Raw genomic sequence first — 17,621 nt, forward strand, 5'->3', positions numbered from 1 at the left:
AAATTTAATCATTAAGAACAAGTGGTACGTGCAGGAAGGTCCAAACTCATGCTGAATGGTGATCTTACAACCAGTTTTATACATAAATAAAGTTAATTACTGAACTATACCAACAGCCTGTGAATTATCTAGTGTGACATGAAAAATGACAGAATCTCCTCTAAGATCAAGCTGTGATGTGTACTCAGTATGTAAGTTCCTTCATCTGCGTTCTTAGGTGCCCATAACCAAGACCCGATAAGCGATCCAAAGTGTGTCTGCGTAAACAAAATCACACCACTCTGCTGTACTCTCCAGTGATAGGAAACTCTCTCTCTCTCTCTCTCTCTCTCTCTCTCTCTCTCTCTCTCTCTCTCTCTCTCTCCCCCTCTCTCTCTCTCTATTTCTAGATTGATGTCCCAAACTCTTCTCCCATTTTCTCTGTCTTGCCTACTCCCAACAGCACATCTTTCACCGCCAGCATCCATCATCATCATCATCATCATGACACTTCAGCCAATGAGAGCTTGAGTATCTCCCTAACAACACTTTGTACAACATATTGATTTATATACAAATGAACATCCATTCCTTCACTGATGATTCTATAACTGAAATACATGTTCTAACTGATTGTCATGATGTTTCTGCCAACATCAATTCTTATATTTTTAATTACATAGCTCATTAAAACGGAAATATTTGTGTTTCAAATTATATTCAGCATTCAACATGGATTGATAAATCACTTCACTAATGATTGCATACTGTCTCATTTTATCAGTGTAAATGTGGAGAATGGTCTGGTTCGACACCATTAGACATGTAAACATAATATTACAGAATATTTAACACTGTTGTTTTTCTCAGTGATGGCTGCTGTCCAATGCCATTACTGAACATATGATTTATTGTGTATCGTTGAATTATTTATCACTCAGTAATTGGAAACACTGGTGTTGGCATGAAGGGTTTGATTATAAATATATGTTTATGATTGGAGGTAGTAACTTTTTATACGATTTATTGTATTTTATTGATTGACTTAATGCTCTCGCATTTTCTGTACCAGTCTTCCTGGCCTCATTTCATGTTATTAAAGTGTGTGTTATGTCTGTCATCAGCCAGCTGTTTATGCTACTTAGGGTCCAACTGCACAGTCCATTGTAGTTGACCTGCAACTGTCTGTAGATGCCCTGACAGTGAAACCCAGTTGCTTACTTGCAGTTATGTCATTGTGCACAGGTCCTCTCCATATCTGCTGAGTGGAAACCATTTCCAGCATTGTAAATTTCTGTTCATATTTACTCAGACCCAAAACCTACTTTAACTTTTCATTATGTTCCACTGTAGTCTCTGAATTCTCCCAAGACTTGTTAAGCTATGCTCTTCTGTTGTAAACGCATCCTGGTTGCCCTGCTGAGCGAAAACTATACCTCAACCACTCATCAGATGTTAACTATCTATGTTCCGCTTCTGCCAGTGTTTTCTCCCTAGACCCATTATGTTATAGGGTCTTTGCAATTTTCAAGGTGTGTCACTAGATTATTCATTAAGAGATAAGTATCTCATTTTTTCTTTTTATCTTGTACACAAGAAATAACCCTGTCATCAAGTTCTGGATATTTCCCAGCTTTTGGCTTTCTTCAAGATTCCTGGATGAAAAAGCCGTTTACAACTCTTTCTCAATGGAAATAAACAATGTGCATTAGATTCAGTCATACCGTACTTTGTGCAAGTTGCTGTGTTATGTGTACTCCTTGTGTAATGAATAATAGCAAACTAGGAATTTCCATCATAACTGTGCCGAATTACAAAGTAATCATTCGTTGGTGAAGACTGATGTTTATGCTTTAGTTACAGAAAAACTGTGCCTGTCCTGTCGGGGCACTATAATAGTTACTACATTGTTACTCATAAAATGATTACTTTTCAAACATCAGTGATATTGTTGCTCCTTTTTGAACTAAGGAAAGAGCACTACAGTGGAAGATACTATGATGTGAAATACAGCAATATTTTTAGGGCTACGTGGATAAGCTGCACCCTAATTATTCATGACTGAATTATTTAGGTCACAAGTGCAGCTTATATTCTGGTCAATACAGTAGTAATCTAAAACATATAACTTCATAAGTACGATAACCATTACAAAAAGTTGGAGGTCAGAGTTTGCTTTGTTCTCTCAAATACTTAAATGACTGTGGGCTGATAGCAATCATTACTACCATTTCCTTCTATGGTGACTCATTAAATTATACCTGTCATGTACCAACAAATCAGAAGTATTGCTTTACAGGTTATTTCTAGTTATAATTGGTGTCATCGCTGTCATCATTGATGGTTTGTGCAGCGGTGTGGAGACTACAGGGTGTACAGACATTACATCTTTAAAGACAAGTAACAGCACTTGAATACCATTAAAAAGATGCAAGATCTCTTTAAGAAAAGAAAAAAAAGACCATCATTGCTTCTGAATCTCACTTCCACGGCCCTTCTAAATTATCGGTAAGCCCCACTACTCAGTGTGGACAAACATCACACCCTAGTGCATTTGCTTGACAAAACAGGCTATGAAATTTTGTGACTGTATTTCCCAGAACATCTCTCTTTCAGCTGACCAGATTTTATATGGGCTGTGTGCTCTTGTTCGGTGAACACGCAGTCGAAACATTTCCTTGTAAAATTTGCGCATACCCTAAACTTAACAGTAAGATCATGTGGCCCTGCAGAGTATTTTGCGTCTCAAAAATTGATATTGATGAAGCTCAGTCTCTTGGTGTTTTCTTCCAAGTTGTATTCATTGTTATCCCCAAAATTTCAAGAAGGTTCCTTTTTCCTAGCAGTGTCATAAATAAAGCTGCAAACATTTTCAAAATCCTAGTAAGATGTAAGCCCACCAAATAATAATTATTTTTACATGTAGTAAAAGGTATACAAGAACATAATAAATCTCATTACGACATAGAGACCTTTCTTTCCCTGCTTTGCAAGTGGAAATCTCGGGAAGAGTGGCAGCCATTATATCATTTCAAACCTGTAATGCTCAGTCACAGCTACACGATGAAGAAGAAGAGCTCTTTGACGGTGATGAACATGTGGAAAGAGTGACTATCTGTTGACTGCATTGAATAGTAGAAAAAGACAAGTCAAATCTGTAGTGTACCAGGACAAAAGGGAGAGTTTGAAAAATAGGAAAGACAGATAAACAGCTTAGTCCCCAGTCTACAAAACCTACCTGCTAGGAGGTACCTGTCATATATATTGAAGAAAATAACTTTGTGATTAACAGGTGTTAGTGGCGGGCTGTGATGTTTTAGGCTAGTACACAGCATACTACATGATCTTGCAGTAAATTGTTACAAATGCACAGAAAAGGAAGAAAGTCCTGACCAATAAGTGTTATTGCTGTCTTTATTGGTGGCAGAGAGATCAACCGTGGAGACTGCATGATGTAGAGACATTACATGATTAAAGGCTAATAACAGCAAGAAGACAAGTTTTCACAAACCATCAAATACCATAAAAATGTACACGCTTCCATTAAGAACAAACGGCTACCATTGTTTCATTCAGTCTGACCCGCCTAATGTTGTGAAGTTCGATTCAGCCATGCTGCAGAAGTTTTGATGGGAAAACATATACATCCCCGACCTTATGTGATTTCTGTATGTTTGGAGCCCTGAAGAAAGACATTTATGGCTATCAGTCAGCTTTGGATGAAGAGAAGCATGCCAGGGTATAATCGTGATTGTGTAAACCGCAAACCTTTTTCCTTAAAGGCATTGACCATCTCTTGTCTCACAGTGGAATAAATGTATTGACAAATCTGGCAATTACTTTTGAAACAATAAACAGTGTACTAACTTTTTTCCATCTTTTTCATTTTCATAACTGCTGCTTATAGAATACATACTAATGCTGAATTTCACTACCTGTGTTCTTTGTCATCACCACCATCAATAACATCAAGACACTACACTACTTGGGAACACTCATCAGTCATGTTCACCATACGATTACAGCTATGACAGTTGAGCTGCTGATGTGCAAGCTGCCCAAGAGACATTAACTAGGAAGTGTGAGTAAACCAAGAAGAACCAAACAAAAAGAAATAAGTGAAACATCTTGGAAGGATTCAAGCTGTACGGTGCAAAAAGGTGATGACATGTTTTCAGCTGCCAGAGGCTGCAGTCGTGTGTGTGTGTGTGTGTGTGTGTGTGTGTGTGTGTGTGTGTGTGTGTGTGTGTCAACAAAGGCCTTTGATGGCCGAAAGCTTATATTGTTACAGCCTTTTTGTTGTGCCTATCTGTGACTCAGCATCTCTGCTATATGGTAAGATTTTTATTTAATGTGGACAGTGCATATATATGAGATGATTTATGATATGTGTAATTTCCTTTATATAGTCATGTATTCAGAAATATGCTGCATTCTGTTTGAGAAGTGTGCTAAATGTACATACAGAAATTCCTTCCTTTCTTCCTAGGCTGGTGGACCAGCAGCGATGACAGCATGTTTTGAGAACTCATCCTTGCCTGTGCCACTTGCCCATGCACTTGTTGCAGTTGTGTGCAATCTTAAATTATGGCTCAACTATCGTTCAGTTGTACAGTTGTTTGTTCCGTTGCGGTCACGTGTATTGAGATACATGTGCGGCCTTCCAGATAAGGATCTTCGTGTACCTGGTATCAAAACAATGGCAGGTAATGTAATAAACAGCACCCTGGAGATTTTTATTCTTCCACTGAAAATAAGAAAGTTTTTCTCCTATGGAATTATCAGTTTTAATGTAGAGGAAAGCTGTGGTAAACAAATGCATATTACATGCAGCAAGGGATGAATCATTTCTTTATAAAATTAAAGATGTTGCGTTATATGCTTTTGTGAAGTGTCACTATTTTCTTTGTAACAATAGTTTGGTTTCTAGTAGAGGAAATATATCTGATAGTAAGTGTAAAATAATTTTGAAAGGAAAGAAACAGAAACATTTTATTTTTGCTTCCTGAATGCTAATTGATAAATTAAAATCAACTAAAATTTAATTCTGTACTAACGGGGTAAAATTTAAAAGGTAATTTAACCTAGTGTTGGTATTTAGAAATAATTTTTTGGTAATTCTGATTTCCAGATTTCATGTGGAGTGCTGTGAAGGATCCTCTTGATTCACCACTTGCTTTTGACCGTGATGGCCTTGATTTGGCTTTTAAATATTTTACCAGCTCTACACTGACTATGAGGCTTGCAGGAATTGCACAGATCAACAGCCACATCAACATGTTCAATGAACTGTGCAACAATGAAAGCATAATGGAAGTAGAAAATGTAGGCCAGAATCTTGCCAACTGGCTTATCGAAAACCAGATTATTTCGCACATATTTGGACCAAATCTTCATGTAGAGGTATGGAAAATTAATTACAGTCTTCCCTAGTGTGCCACAGTTTTGCATTTTTCTGTATATTTAACTTTCTTTTCCATGTTTAAATTTCTGCAACAAAGGACTGACTACTTCTGGGACACAAAAAATAATATGTATGTTGTATGATAAGGAAATATAGGTGCTGCATATAGGTAAATTAAAGAACCCTTGGGAGAAAAGAGAAATGGATGAAGATGAGACCTCTGTGTGATGATGTGGGAAGAAGTTGATAGAATGCAGCAAGACCAAAGTTTAAACAAGGTGCATGTGAGAGACAACATTCCTTTATTCTTATGAAGAACATTGGGAGGACTGACAGTAGCAGAACAGTTCTACTTGATATACAGGATACTTAAGACAGGCACAATATTCTTGCCTTGAAGAAGAATGTAGTAATCCCAATACCATAGCAGGTGGATGCAGACAGTTGTGGGTTATACCCGACCATCCATTTAATGAGTCGTGTTTGCAAAATACAAACAAAAATTGTTTATAGACTGAAACAAATAATGAAACTGAAGTGGGAAATGTCAGTTTTGGTTCTGGAGAAACATACAAACATATGAAGTAGTACTGACTCAATGATGTATCTTATGTGTTAGGCTGAAGAAAGGCAATCCCACATATACCATTTGTATGTTTGGAAAAAGCTTTTGATAGTGTTGATCAAAGAACACACTTCCAAATCCTGAAGGTATCAGGGATAAAATACAGGACACAAAAGACAAAATGCAACTTGGACAACTAAATACAACTTGCTCAGAAACCAGACTGAAACTACATGGTCAAAGGTGGGGCAAAGGACATGAAGGGAAGCAGTATTTGAGAAGAGAGATAGAGGCAGGATTGCAGACTGTTCCCCATATTATTCAATTTGTACAAAGAACAAGCAACAAACGAGAAGTTTGAAAAGGAATTAAAATTCAAGAAGAACCAAAAAACTTTTGAGGATTACCGATGACATAGTAGATCTTTCAGGGACTACATAGGACTTGAAAGAACAGCTGACTGGAATGCGTAATGTCTTGAAAAAAGATTAAGGCAAAGCCTCAGTAAAAGTGAAAGATTACTGGATTGTATTCAAGCTAAGTCAGGTGATTCTGGGGCATTTGTATTAGGAAATGAGGACATTGAAAGTATTATATGAGTTTTGCAGTTTGGGAAGCAAAATATCTGGTGACAGCAGAACTAAAGATGCTGAAAAATGAGAAATAAGAAAAACAGTAGAAATAACAACATTGAAAATAAATTTAAGTGTTTTAAGGTTGAAAGTATTTGCCTGGAGTGCAGCCATAATGTGAAAGTGAAATATGCACAGTAAGGAATACAGACAGGAGTAGAACTGTAGCTTTTGAAATGAGGTGCTACAGTAGAATGCTGAAGATCAGATGTGTAGATCAAATAACTGACGAGGAAGTCCTGAATTCAGTTGGGGATAAAAGAACTTGTGTAAAAGAAGGGTTGATAGGACACATTCTTAAGAGTCAATTTGGTGATGGAGGAAATTGTGGTGTGCAAAAATGTCGAAGAGAACAAGGGTTTGACTACAGTAAAGAGATACAACTGGATGTAGGTTGCAATAGTTACTCAGAAATGAAGAGTCTGCATCAAACTAGTCATTGGACTAAAGACAATAACAGCAATAATATAATAAGAAAAATTCCATTTTGAAAATTTTCAAACCACATGTATCTTCTGAAGAGAAGTACTAGCAATCTGCTTGGCAGCATTGTGAGTTTAGAGAACAGTATATAGGTTAAGTTTTTGGTGACATTATGCATTTTCTGAAAAACTGTTTTTGAACTCGTCTGTCGATGTTTTACCGTATAAAGCAAACAATATAGTGACATTTTCCTGGAAATGGGCAAAAGCCACATCAATTACTTAAGGTATTTCAAATATCTATACTACTACTGAAAGTGCAATTTTATTTTGCCACATGTGTTTTGTTTTGTTAATTTAAAGCATTGTCTGTGCACTGGAATCAAACCACTTGTGGTTGAGCTCTAAAACTGTTCATTTCAAAAGTTTTTAGATTTAGAACCAAACCATATTTGTAACTATGTTTGATTTCATACCATTTGTGAAGTTCCTAATGAATTTAAAAAAAGGCAAAATAAAAATAAATTGTCAGTAGTCAACAAAGAGGGATTCGAAGTATGTTGACTAATTATAACTACCGACACTGGCTATAAAAATTAACAATTTATTTAAGTACAATAAAAGTAAAGTACTATTTTAAAGTAACAGCCTCATGGAAGTGATGTTTTTCAAATGTACAGTTCATATATTTCTTTGTAATTTTGACAAGTGTAGTTTTTCTTGCTGGCCGAAGTGGCCGTGCGGTTAAAGGCGCTGCAGTCTGGAACCGCAAGACCGCTACGGTCGCAGGTTCGAATCCTGCCTCGGGCATGGATGTTTGTGATGTCCTTAGGTTAGTTCGGTTTAACTAGTTCTAAGTTCTAGGGGACTAATGACCTCAGCAGTTGAGTCCCATAGTGCTCAGAGCCATTTTGTAGTTTTTCTTGTGAATATCCTTTTGAGTTAGCAGCAGTCCATTCATTAAATAGTATTTGATCACCCAGTGTTGCCCAGTTGCTTATTTACCCCAATCTTACATTGGATACCAAAGGAATGAAATCAACTTGTAAATTAGGAACAAACATGGGTCACTTACATGGCGCAGAAATGTAAATGAAGTATACAGTTGTAAAGAAAAATCTTTTAAAAGTTTATTGTAATATTATTTTAACACACAACTTGATTATACACAGTTTGTAAGTTTCTCTCACTGCACAAGAGCAAGAATCATAAAGGTGTCCATAAGAGAAATTTGGCGGTCTGAAATTCACCCCACAATACTCAAGATGAGTAGAATGTCAAATGGGCCGACTTGGAGCAGGAGAGGCACCACAGGTTATTTTAATTTCCACTGTCTATACTTTTCTCCAAATAAATTCACAAAACTTTGTCAGCATGACCAGGAAGGATTCAGGATTCATACTCATAGCAGTGGAAGTTCAAACACGTAAGAAAATAATTTTTTTTAATGATATGAATATAATAGAGGGAAACATTCCACTTGGGAAAATATATGTAAAAACAAAGATGATGTGACTTACCAAACGAAAGCGCTGGCAGGTCGATAGACACACAAACAAACACAAACATACACACAAAATTCAAGCTTTCGCAACGAACGGTTGCTTCGTCAGGAAAGAGGGAAGGAGAGGGAAAGACGAAAGGATGTGATTTTTAAGGGAGAGGGTGAGGAGTCATTCCAATCCCGGGAGCGGAAAGACTTACCTTAGGGGGGAAAAAGGACGGGTGTACACTCGCGCACACACACACACACATATCCATCCACACATATACAGACACAAGCAGACATATTCAAAGGCAAAGAGTTTGGGCAGAGATGTCAGTCGAGGCAGAAGTGCAGAGGCAAAGATGATGTTGAATGACAGGTGAGGTATGAGTGGCGGCAACTTGAAATTAGCGGAGATTGAGGCCTGGTGGATAACGGGAAGAGAGGATATATTGAAGGGCAAGTTCCCATCTCCGGAGTTCGGATAGGTTGGTGTTAGTGGAAGTATCCAGATAACCCGGATGGTGTAACACTGTGCCAAGATGTGCTGGTCGTGCACCAAGGCATGTTTAGCCACAGGGTGATCCTCATTACCAACAAACACTGTCTACCTGTGTCCATTCATGCGAATGGACAGTTTGTTGCTGGTCATTCCCACATAGAATGCGTCACAGTGTAGGCAGGTCAGTTGGTAAATCACGTGGGTGCTTTCACACGTGGCTCTGCCTTTGATCATGTACACCTTCCGGGTTACAGGACTGGAGTAGGTGGTGGTGGGAGGGTGCATGGGACAGGTTTTACACTGGGAGCAGTTACAAGGGTAGGATCCAGAGGGTAGGGAAGGTGGTTTGGGGATTTCATAGGGATGAACTAAGAGGTTACGAAGGTTATGTGGATGGCGGAAAGACACTCTTGGTGGAGTGGGGAGGATTTCATGAAGGATGGATCTCATTTCAGGGCAGGATTTGAGGAAGTCGTATCCCTGCTGGAGAGCCACATTCAGAGTCTGATCCAGTCCCGGAAAGTATCCTGTCACAATTGGGGCACTTTTGTGGTTCTTCTGTGGGAGGTTCTGGGTTTGAGGGGATGAGGAAGTGCCTCTGGTTATTTGCTTCTGTACCAGGTTGGAAGGGTAGTTGCGGGATGCGAAAGCTGTTATCAGGTTGTTGGTGTAATGGTTCAGGGATTCCGGACTGGAGCAGATTCGTTTGCCATGAAGACCTAGGCTGTAGGGAAGGGACCGTTTGATGTGGAATGAGTGGCAGCTGTCATAATGGAGGTACTGTTGCTTGTTGGTGGGTTTGATGTGGACGGACGTGTGAAGCTGGCCATTGGACAGATGGAGGTTGTACTGGTTGTTACCTATCTCGTTTCTTGATAACTGAATGATGTGGAATCTTACGCGGTATATTGTGGTAGGACCACATTCGCACCACGTGTTTGTAATTGATAATAATACGAGTAGTTCCAGCACAATTTCAGCAAGGCTTATTTATTAGTAGCTGCTGAAAGATTACACACTGCAGATCTCGTTTGTCTAGGGGTTTTGTCTGCAAAACATTACTCTAACAAGCATGGCCTGGGTTTTCTTCTTGTTTGAAATAAACACTACCGGGTTCGAATTACTTTCGGCTAAAAATAATATTTATTCGTACTCTTTGTTTAGTAACTACAATATTTTCACTTCGAACATTGATACCCTAAAAATGCATTATACTGTACTGGTCACTTAAACACGTCCATCTCCCTCCAATACCGACAAAGAAGTGCCGGGCAAGCCAACATGTGCCCGGAAGTTGCAGACATTCCTGCATTCCAGATTCTTTGGTGTTCTGACCTTAATACACTCCAAAGACACATATAAATAAATATATATAAATATACAACGTTTAACATCTCAAACAAATCCATTATTTATCATAAAAGAAAATATTCATAAATAAATAAATTAAACACATTGTATGGCAACATAATGAAGTTACCTTAACTCTCTACTGTGGGCATCGTACTTTTCGCATGAGATAAAACTTTATCTCTGACAGTTAATTACATTACAAGGTCAACATCAAGGAAAGTGGCATGGGATTTGGAGTAGGACCAGGTGAATCTGATGGAACCAAAGGAGTTGAGGTTGGAGAGGAAATTCTGGAGTTCTTCTTCACTGTGAGTCCAGATCATGAAGATGTCATCAATAAATCTGTAACAAAATTTGGGTTGGCAGGCCTGGGTAACCAAGAAGGCTTCCTCTAAGCGACCCATGAATAGGTTGGCGTACGAGGGGGCCATCTTGGTACCCAAGGCTGTTCCCTTTAATTGTTGGTAGGACGTGCGGAATATTTGTGTATAAGGAAGTGGCATCAATGGTTACAAGGATGGTATCCAGGGGTAACAGATTGTGTAAGGATTCCAGGCGTTCAAGAAAGTGGTTGGTGTCTTTGATGAAGGATAGGAGACTGCATGTAATGGGTTGAAGGTGTTGATCTACGTAGGCAGAGATACGTTCTGTGGGGGCTTAGTAACCAGCTACAATGGGGTGGCCGGGATGATTGGGTTTGTGAATTTTAGGAAGAAGGTAGAGGTGTGGGGTGTCGGTGGGGTCAGGAGGTTGATGGAGTCAGGTGAAAGGTTTTGTAGGGGGCCTAAGGTTCTGAGGATTCCTTGAAGCTCCACCTGGACATCAGGAATGGGATTACCTTGGCAAACTTTGTATGTGGTGTTGTCTGAAAGCTGACGCAGTCCCTCAGCCACATACTCTCGACGATCAAGTACCACGGTCGTGGAACCCTTGTCCGCTGGAAGAATGACGATGGATCGGTCAGCCTTCAGATCACGGATAGCCTGGGCTTCAGCATAACTTTTGTTTATGATTTTAGATGTCATACAAGATGCAGAAACGTTGCATTTGCTGGATATCACAGATAAGTTTGTAGCAAGGCCTTTCCTGGGACACTCAACTTCCACCACAGAAACACACTTTACAGCAAAGCAATGCTTGCACATAACATTGTCCAATATTAACTGTGACAGTATATTAACATCAAGAGTAATATTACACGAACCTTCAGATTGACAGCCTCCATTTTTATTAGCACGAAAAATAAGTTTCCTTCTTGAATTGAAGTACTCGGTGGTGGTTTGTTTACTGGCTCTGAGAGGTTGCAGTCTTGACCCACTGGTGTAACATTTGTTGTAACATCCTTTACTGTGCATCTGTTGCCCTGGTGACATTATTTACAGTTGTAGCAACGAATTCTAGGTATATTGTGCTATAATATGCCACAAACGAACACAAAAATAACACAGCCAACTGAAAATTGTTTCAAAATTCAGACCACACTACAAGCTTGTAACGATTCATGTTGAATATTACTTAACTTAAGTTTCTTCTGCTTGGTCCATTGATGAATGAACATGAAATTTTCATGGTTCACAAAATTTATTCACATTAATTGACATCTGAACTGCACACTCATGTAAACAAACCACGGACAGGCTTCACTGATCTCTTTGACTTCCAAAAGTAACTTCAAAACTGACTTGTCGCAGCATCACTTTATATATAATTTTAACAATAGCCTCCAAAATAAAGCATTATTAATTTTGTACAATTTTGATGTTACAATTAAAATTTACAAAACGTAAAGAAATCTTTAGTTTTCCATAAGAAAATCATTCTGAACTTTAATTGCAATAATGTTTCTTGTATTATTTTAGTTACGTAATTAATTACAATTTGTATTTGGTTACTATCATTCGATGGTAGTACAGAGGTTGTGCTTTATCTGATTACATACATAAAATGCACAAATAAGGCTCAAATTCTGGAAATTGGAAAACTGTGAGAAGTAAACAATTGGAGAGTTAATTAGAAATATAATTACAAAGAATATTAATTGCAGAGGAAGGCATAAAAATAAATAACAAATGAATATACATTGCTTGGTAATAACTTCTAAATTGTTTCTCAAGATAGTGAGTGAGGTCTTCTGTTACTGAATTTTTAGATTACAATTTTGTTAATTAAAACCATTGATTTTTCGTGCTAACATCTCTGCAGTCTCTAGTTATTTATTGCTAAGGACTTATTACTTCAATTTCTTGATTTGTTACTTAATTTAGTGTATGTGCATAATTTTATCAATGACAACAATCCACCAATAATTACGACAACGCACGTCCTTCCAGATCATTCCACACGCCTTTTCAATGAGTATCAAGTTCTTTATCAAATAGGACATAGTGATACATATAAAGACACACATACAAGGCCTTCAGAAGCACTGAATTGTCCGATAACTATCCGGATGCATATAAAAAAAGTGGAATCATACATTTCATATGAATTTTTGGGAAGGCTGTATCGTTATAAGCTTTTCAAAACGGAGAACAAACAAAAATCAGCACTCAAAACAATGCATGTCAATAGCACCAGAGGAAATATCGATATCAGTAGTCCCTTGTTTCATGAATAACAATCTCTGGCGCAAATATAAACATTTGAATTTTACAGAGTGAAATGCACTTACATATGACAAGAATGTTGTGCAAAGGGTTGTGGCGCTGCATCTTGGTACAGTTCAGACCAAATAATGTGCCTTATAATCTCTCAAATGTATGCATCAAGCTATTCAGGAAGATGCGCGCTACAAAATAGGCATATTCTTGGAAAACAAAGTTTTTTGCACCCTCCCTCTCCTAATTAACTGCCAACCAATGATAATTGATTGTGATCAAGAACACAAGTGTCACTAAAATTTGTTGTGTCTTATAGTTAAAAGGGCGATTTTACAGACATTGTAAATAAAACGATGGAAAGTCCGGGTTGCAAAAATCAACAATTTCGAAAACAATAGATTGCTACTCATCATAAAGATGACACATTGAGTTGCTGACAGGCACAATGAAAATGCTGTTACACACTAATCTTTGGGCCAGTCTTCTTCAGAAAAAAGAAAACAAACACATTTACACAAGCTGGCACACATGACCACTATCTCTGCCCTCTCTAACCGGACAGCTAGAGCCAAAGCAGCTGGAGACAGCGGTCATGTTTGCCTGCTTATGTGAAAGTGTATGTGTGTTTTCCTTTCTTTTCTGGACAAGGCTATGGCTGATAGCTTAATGCATAACAGTCTTTTTTTCATGCCTGTCAGATTCTCAGTGTGTCGTCTTTAGAGTGAGTAGCAGTGGATCTGTCTCATTATTGCAGATGTTAAAAATATCTAGCTCTGGAAAAGCGAATATCCCGATCTGCTCAACAAAATTTGACTTAAAGTTTTTTCTGCTCCTTGTTGTACAACACCTTATGGTGACTGAGTGTGAGAAATTAATTTAGAACAAACTAAAAAAATTATAAATTGTCACCATTCTAGGTTCCATAACAAGCTGGAAAGGGAGTAGCTTTGCAGTTATGACTTCTGTTTATTGAATTCACGTACCCACACAGCTGTGTTCATTGAAAATTTATTAACTCACATGTAATATATTTTAAAACATGTCAGTACCCTCCTCGGGCATCTTTCAAAGGCCGTCAGTATTCAAATTCTCAAGCACAGAGTAAATGAAGCCTGCATAGGCCATAAGATTATGACAGCCACCAGCCAGCAAGCTGCATAGTCTGACTGTCACCACCGTCTTGTAGCCCAAAGTTTATTTATTAATTTTGAAGTAAATTAATAATATGGGCAGCTGGCCACATTTTCACAGTACATGGTATGCTGAGATAGTGATAAGTTGCAGATAGGGGTAGAGTGGTAGAATTTAAATAAACGGTTTCCATAATATTCATCTTATGTTCTTCTTCCTCTTCTTCTTCTTGTAAGTTGTAGGCTCATAGTTCATTTTGAAATGTAACTTTTTACACTGTTCTAGAGGATACTCGGCTAGTGGACTTTTAGGTGTTCATTTTTTGTCATTTCACTTCACATCACATTCAACATCAACCGTGATGCTAACACAACACACACAACCTATACCCCATCATCGCACTTCAAACTCGTACTACTCACTACCCAAAGACAAAGGTATATCTCCAGCACCATCTAGCAAAGAAAATACTATCATCTATCGATCTATTTGTGCAAAATCATCTTTGAAACATATATTTCAAAAATAAAGTACAAATAATTGTTTATCATTGCTTATCTTTTTAAGAAGTCCATAATCATAATTACATTAAATGTTTATATCAATATTATGAGAAGGAAAGTTGGTACTCACCATATAGTGGAGATGTTGAGTTGCAGATAGGCACAACAAAAAGACTCCTACAATTAAAGCTTTCAGCCATTAAGGCATTTGTCAACAATAGACATACATCCCCCCCCCCCCCCCACACACACACACAACTGCAGTCTCAGACAACTGAAACCACGCTGCGAGCAGCAGCACCAGTTCATGATGGGTGGGAGTGGTAACTGGGTGGGGTAAGGAGGAGGCTGGGTTGGGGAGGGTGAGGGATAGGAGAGTATGTTGAAGTGGGGGACAGTGAAGTGCTGTAGGTTAGATGGAGGGCAGGGGAGAGGTGGGGAAGGGGGGGGGGGAGGTGGAGTAGTGGAAAAGGAGAGAAATATGAAGACTGGGTGTTGTGATGGAATGACGGCTGTGTAGTGCTGGAATGAGAACAGGGAAGGAGGTGAATGGGTGAAGACAGTGACTAATGAAGGTGTTCATATATGTGATGTTTTCACATTTTTGTATAGCTGTATGGTAGAGGATTTCTGGGTTTTGAGCATAAACTTGGAAATCAGTCATTTCATATAATTCAAGATCGGTTAGTACGTGTATCTCACCATAACCAGTTTTCTTGCAGTAGTAATTGGCAACAAATAACCAGGGAGTGACGGGTCAGCTTGTTGGCTGGTGGTTGTCAAAGTCTTATGGTCCATGCAGGCTGATCTTGGTTTACTCTGTGCTTGCGAATTTGAATACTAATGGCCTTTAGAAAGTGTGTGAGGATGGTATTTAAGTGTTTTAAAATGTATTAAATGTGAGGTGGTATACTTTCAATGAACATAGCTGTAGGTGAGCTGAATAAACAGAAGTCAAATCATAACTTCTCTTGTCAGTAACTTCAAAATAATTTGGTGTTTGTGCAGTACGTTATAAAGCACCATCGTCATTAAATTTAATTTTTTTTTAGGGATAATTCGTAGTGCTTTGAAGTTTGTGTCTTTGGTGCATAGTCCCAGCTGATCCATCAACTTTGTTTTATTTATTACATCCAGAATTAGAATTAGAACACTAAAGAAAGAATGGGTGGTGCAAATAGCTCAGAATCCCATCCCCACCTTGTTTATTTCTGAGTTACGAGTTGGTACTGTTCTTGCATATTGTGTTGAACAAATCAAATCAGTTTTGTGAAATGTGTGCAAAGTAAATTGTTGTAACATTCATTGAAGAAAGTTTCCTTGCATTGTTTGTTTTGTTCTAGGTAATAAAGCAGAGTCACATAATACTCAGCTTTTTAGCAATGGAGTGCAAGATAACAGATGAACATATAGACATTATTTGGCAAGCTGCACAGTTAAAACACTGCAGTAAGCAAGTTCATGACCTTCTTCCTCCACTCATTAAAAACTTGGAATCTGGGCCTGTGTTACATCTGTACAATCTTCTTTGTAAAATGGAACCTAAAGACCACACAGAGCAGGTAAATATTTCATATTGTTTGTGTACTGGCAATGGTTGCATCTGTGGTATTAAAGCATGTCTTGTACAACATCTAATGTGCCTAGGGAGAAAGTAGTAAGGTGTAATCAGAAGTGCTACAGGAGTATGTGTTCTCGTATATAATAATATTGGGTTGGTGTGTAAGTTCATAGTGTTTTTCCATAAGTTTAATATAAGCAAAACAGATACACATAAAAGAGACATTGGTCATCAAAAATATATTCTCCTAACTGTTTACAAATCTGCCAGTGCTTGGGCAACTTTTGATTCCGTGATTGTAGAAATCATTTGATTTTGTGGCAAAGAACTTGTCGAGCCATATTCAGAGTGCATTTTCAACCACATAGGGAGTTCCTTGAAGGTTGTACCATAGAGCGCAGAAAAGGTGAAAATCTGAGGGTGCAAGGTCAGGTAAGTAATATGGATGTGGAATGACTTTCCAACCTAACTCTTATATTGTGTTTTTTGTCAGTCTATCAGAATGTGGGCTTGCATTATTGTGGAATGGCATCACTTCACACAGTCTTCTTGGTCATTGTTCTTCAATTGCGTCTGCAAGACCATTCAGTTGTTGACAATTAAATGTCAAGAGTGATGGTACACCTCAGGGAAGCAATTTATTGTACACCACACTGTTGCTTTTCAGACAGATGCACAACATGGTTTTTTGTGAATGCGTGCAGATCTTTTTACAGGGAGTTGCTGCTTTGCTTGGGCTTGACAAATCCTTCCTTTTCCTTATGTTACCATAAAGACACTATTTATCATCACCAGTAACGGTACAGGATAGGAATGTCGGTGTTGTTCACGAAGCAGTTGATGATGAACAAGCAGAGATGCACATATGGCCACTGGCTGATTTTTGTGATTTTTGGCTTAGAGCATGTGGTATTCATACACCTGATTTTTTAACTTCCCCATTATATGAAAATGTCACATGATGGTGGAATAAACCACAGTTCATCACGTTTGCCAGTTCTCGAGTACAATGTGGATCATTGGGAATTAATGTGTTTAAACGATCTTAATCAAACCTCAAAGATCTTCCTGGACGTGGAGGGCACTAATGTCAAAATGATCATCCTTAAGAGAAAACCATTTTCTTGACATCCCCTGCCCAATGACATTATCACCATCCCACATACTCTACAACAGTAGTTGACCTGTAGTGTGATGATAATTAAGTGTTGTTATCAGTAATTGTACAATCTCTGTATAACAATGCTGTCATTCAATATACTGCAATACGTTTATTAAACTGCGGTAAATACTGTGTGTCATTCTGCTGCATTTATATAGCATGTGCTTTGGGGTGTGCACAAAATTTTTAGCATGAATTTTCATTCTGCAGTGGAGGGTGCAGTAATTTGGGATGTTCTGGCAGATTAAAACTGTGTGCAAGCTGGATTGGGTTTATAATCTGGGACCTTTGCCTTGGAAAAGGTCGCATGTATGAGTCAGA

General features: G+C 38.2%; 1 protein-coding gene across 1 annotated transcript in view; it reads left to right on the forward strand.

The window, feature by feature from the left end:
- LOC126472697 (ubiquitin carboxyl-terminal hydrolase 34) overlaps positions 1-17,621 on the forward strand; it is a 529,852-nt gene that overhangs the window by 19,082 nt on the left and 493,149 nt on the right. Inside the window, exons 5-7 of the mRNA XM_050099952.1 lie at positions 4,469-4,685; positions 5,111-5,382; positions 15,921-16,139. Of these exons, the coding sequence (XP_049955909.1) occupies positions 4,469-4,685; positions 5,111-5,382; positions 15,921-16,139 (708 nt within the window). The remainder of the gene's footprint in view (positions 1-4,468; positions 4,686-5,110; positions 5,383-15,920; positions 16,140-17,621) is intronic.

The sequence above is a fragment of the Schistocerca serialis genome, chromosome 1 (genome assembly GCF_023864345.2).
Source record: "Schistocerca serialis cubense isolate TAMUIC-IGC-003099 chromosome 1, iqSchSeri2.2, whole genome shotgun sequence".
NCBI classification, from domain to species: domain Eukaryota; kingdom Metazoa; phylum Arthropoda; class Insecta; order Orthoptera; family Acrididae; genus Schistocerca; species Schistocerca serialis.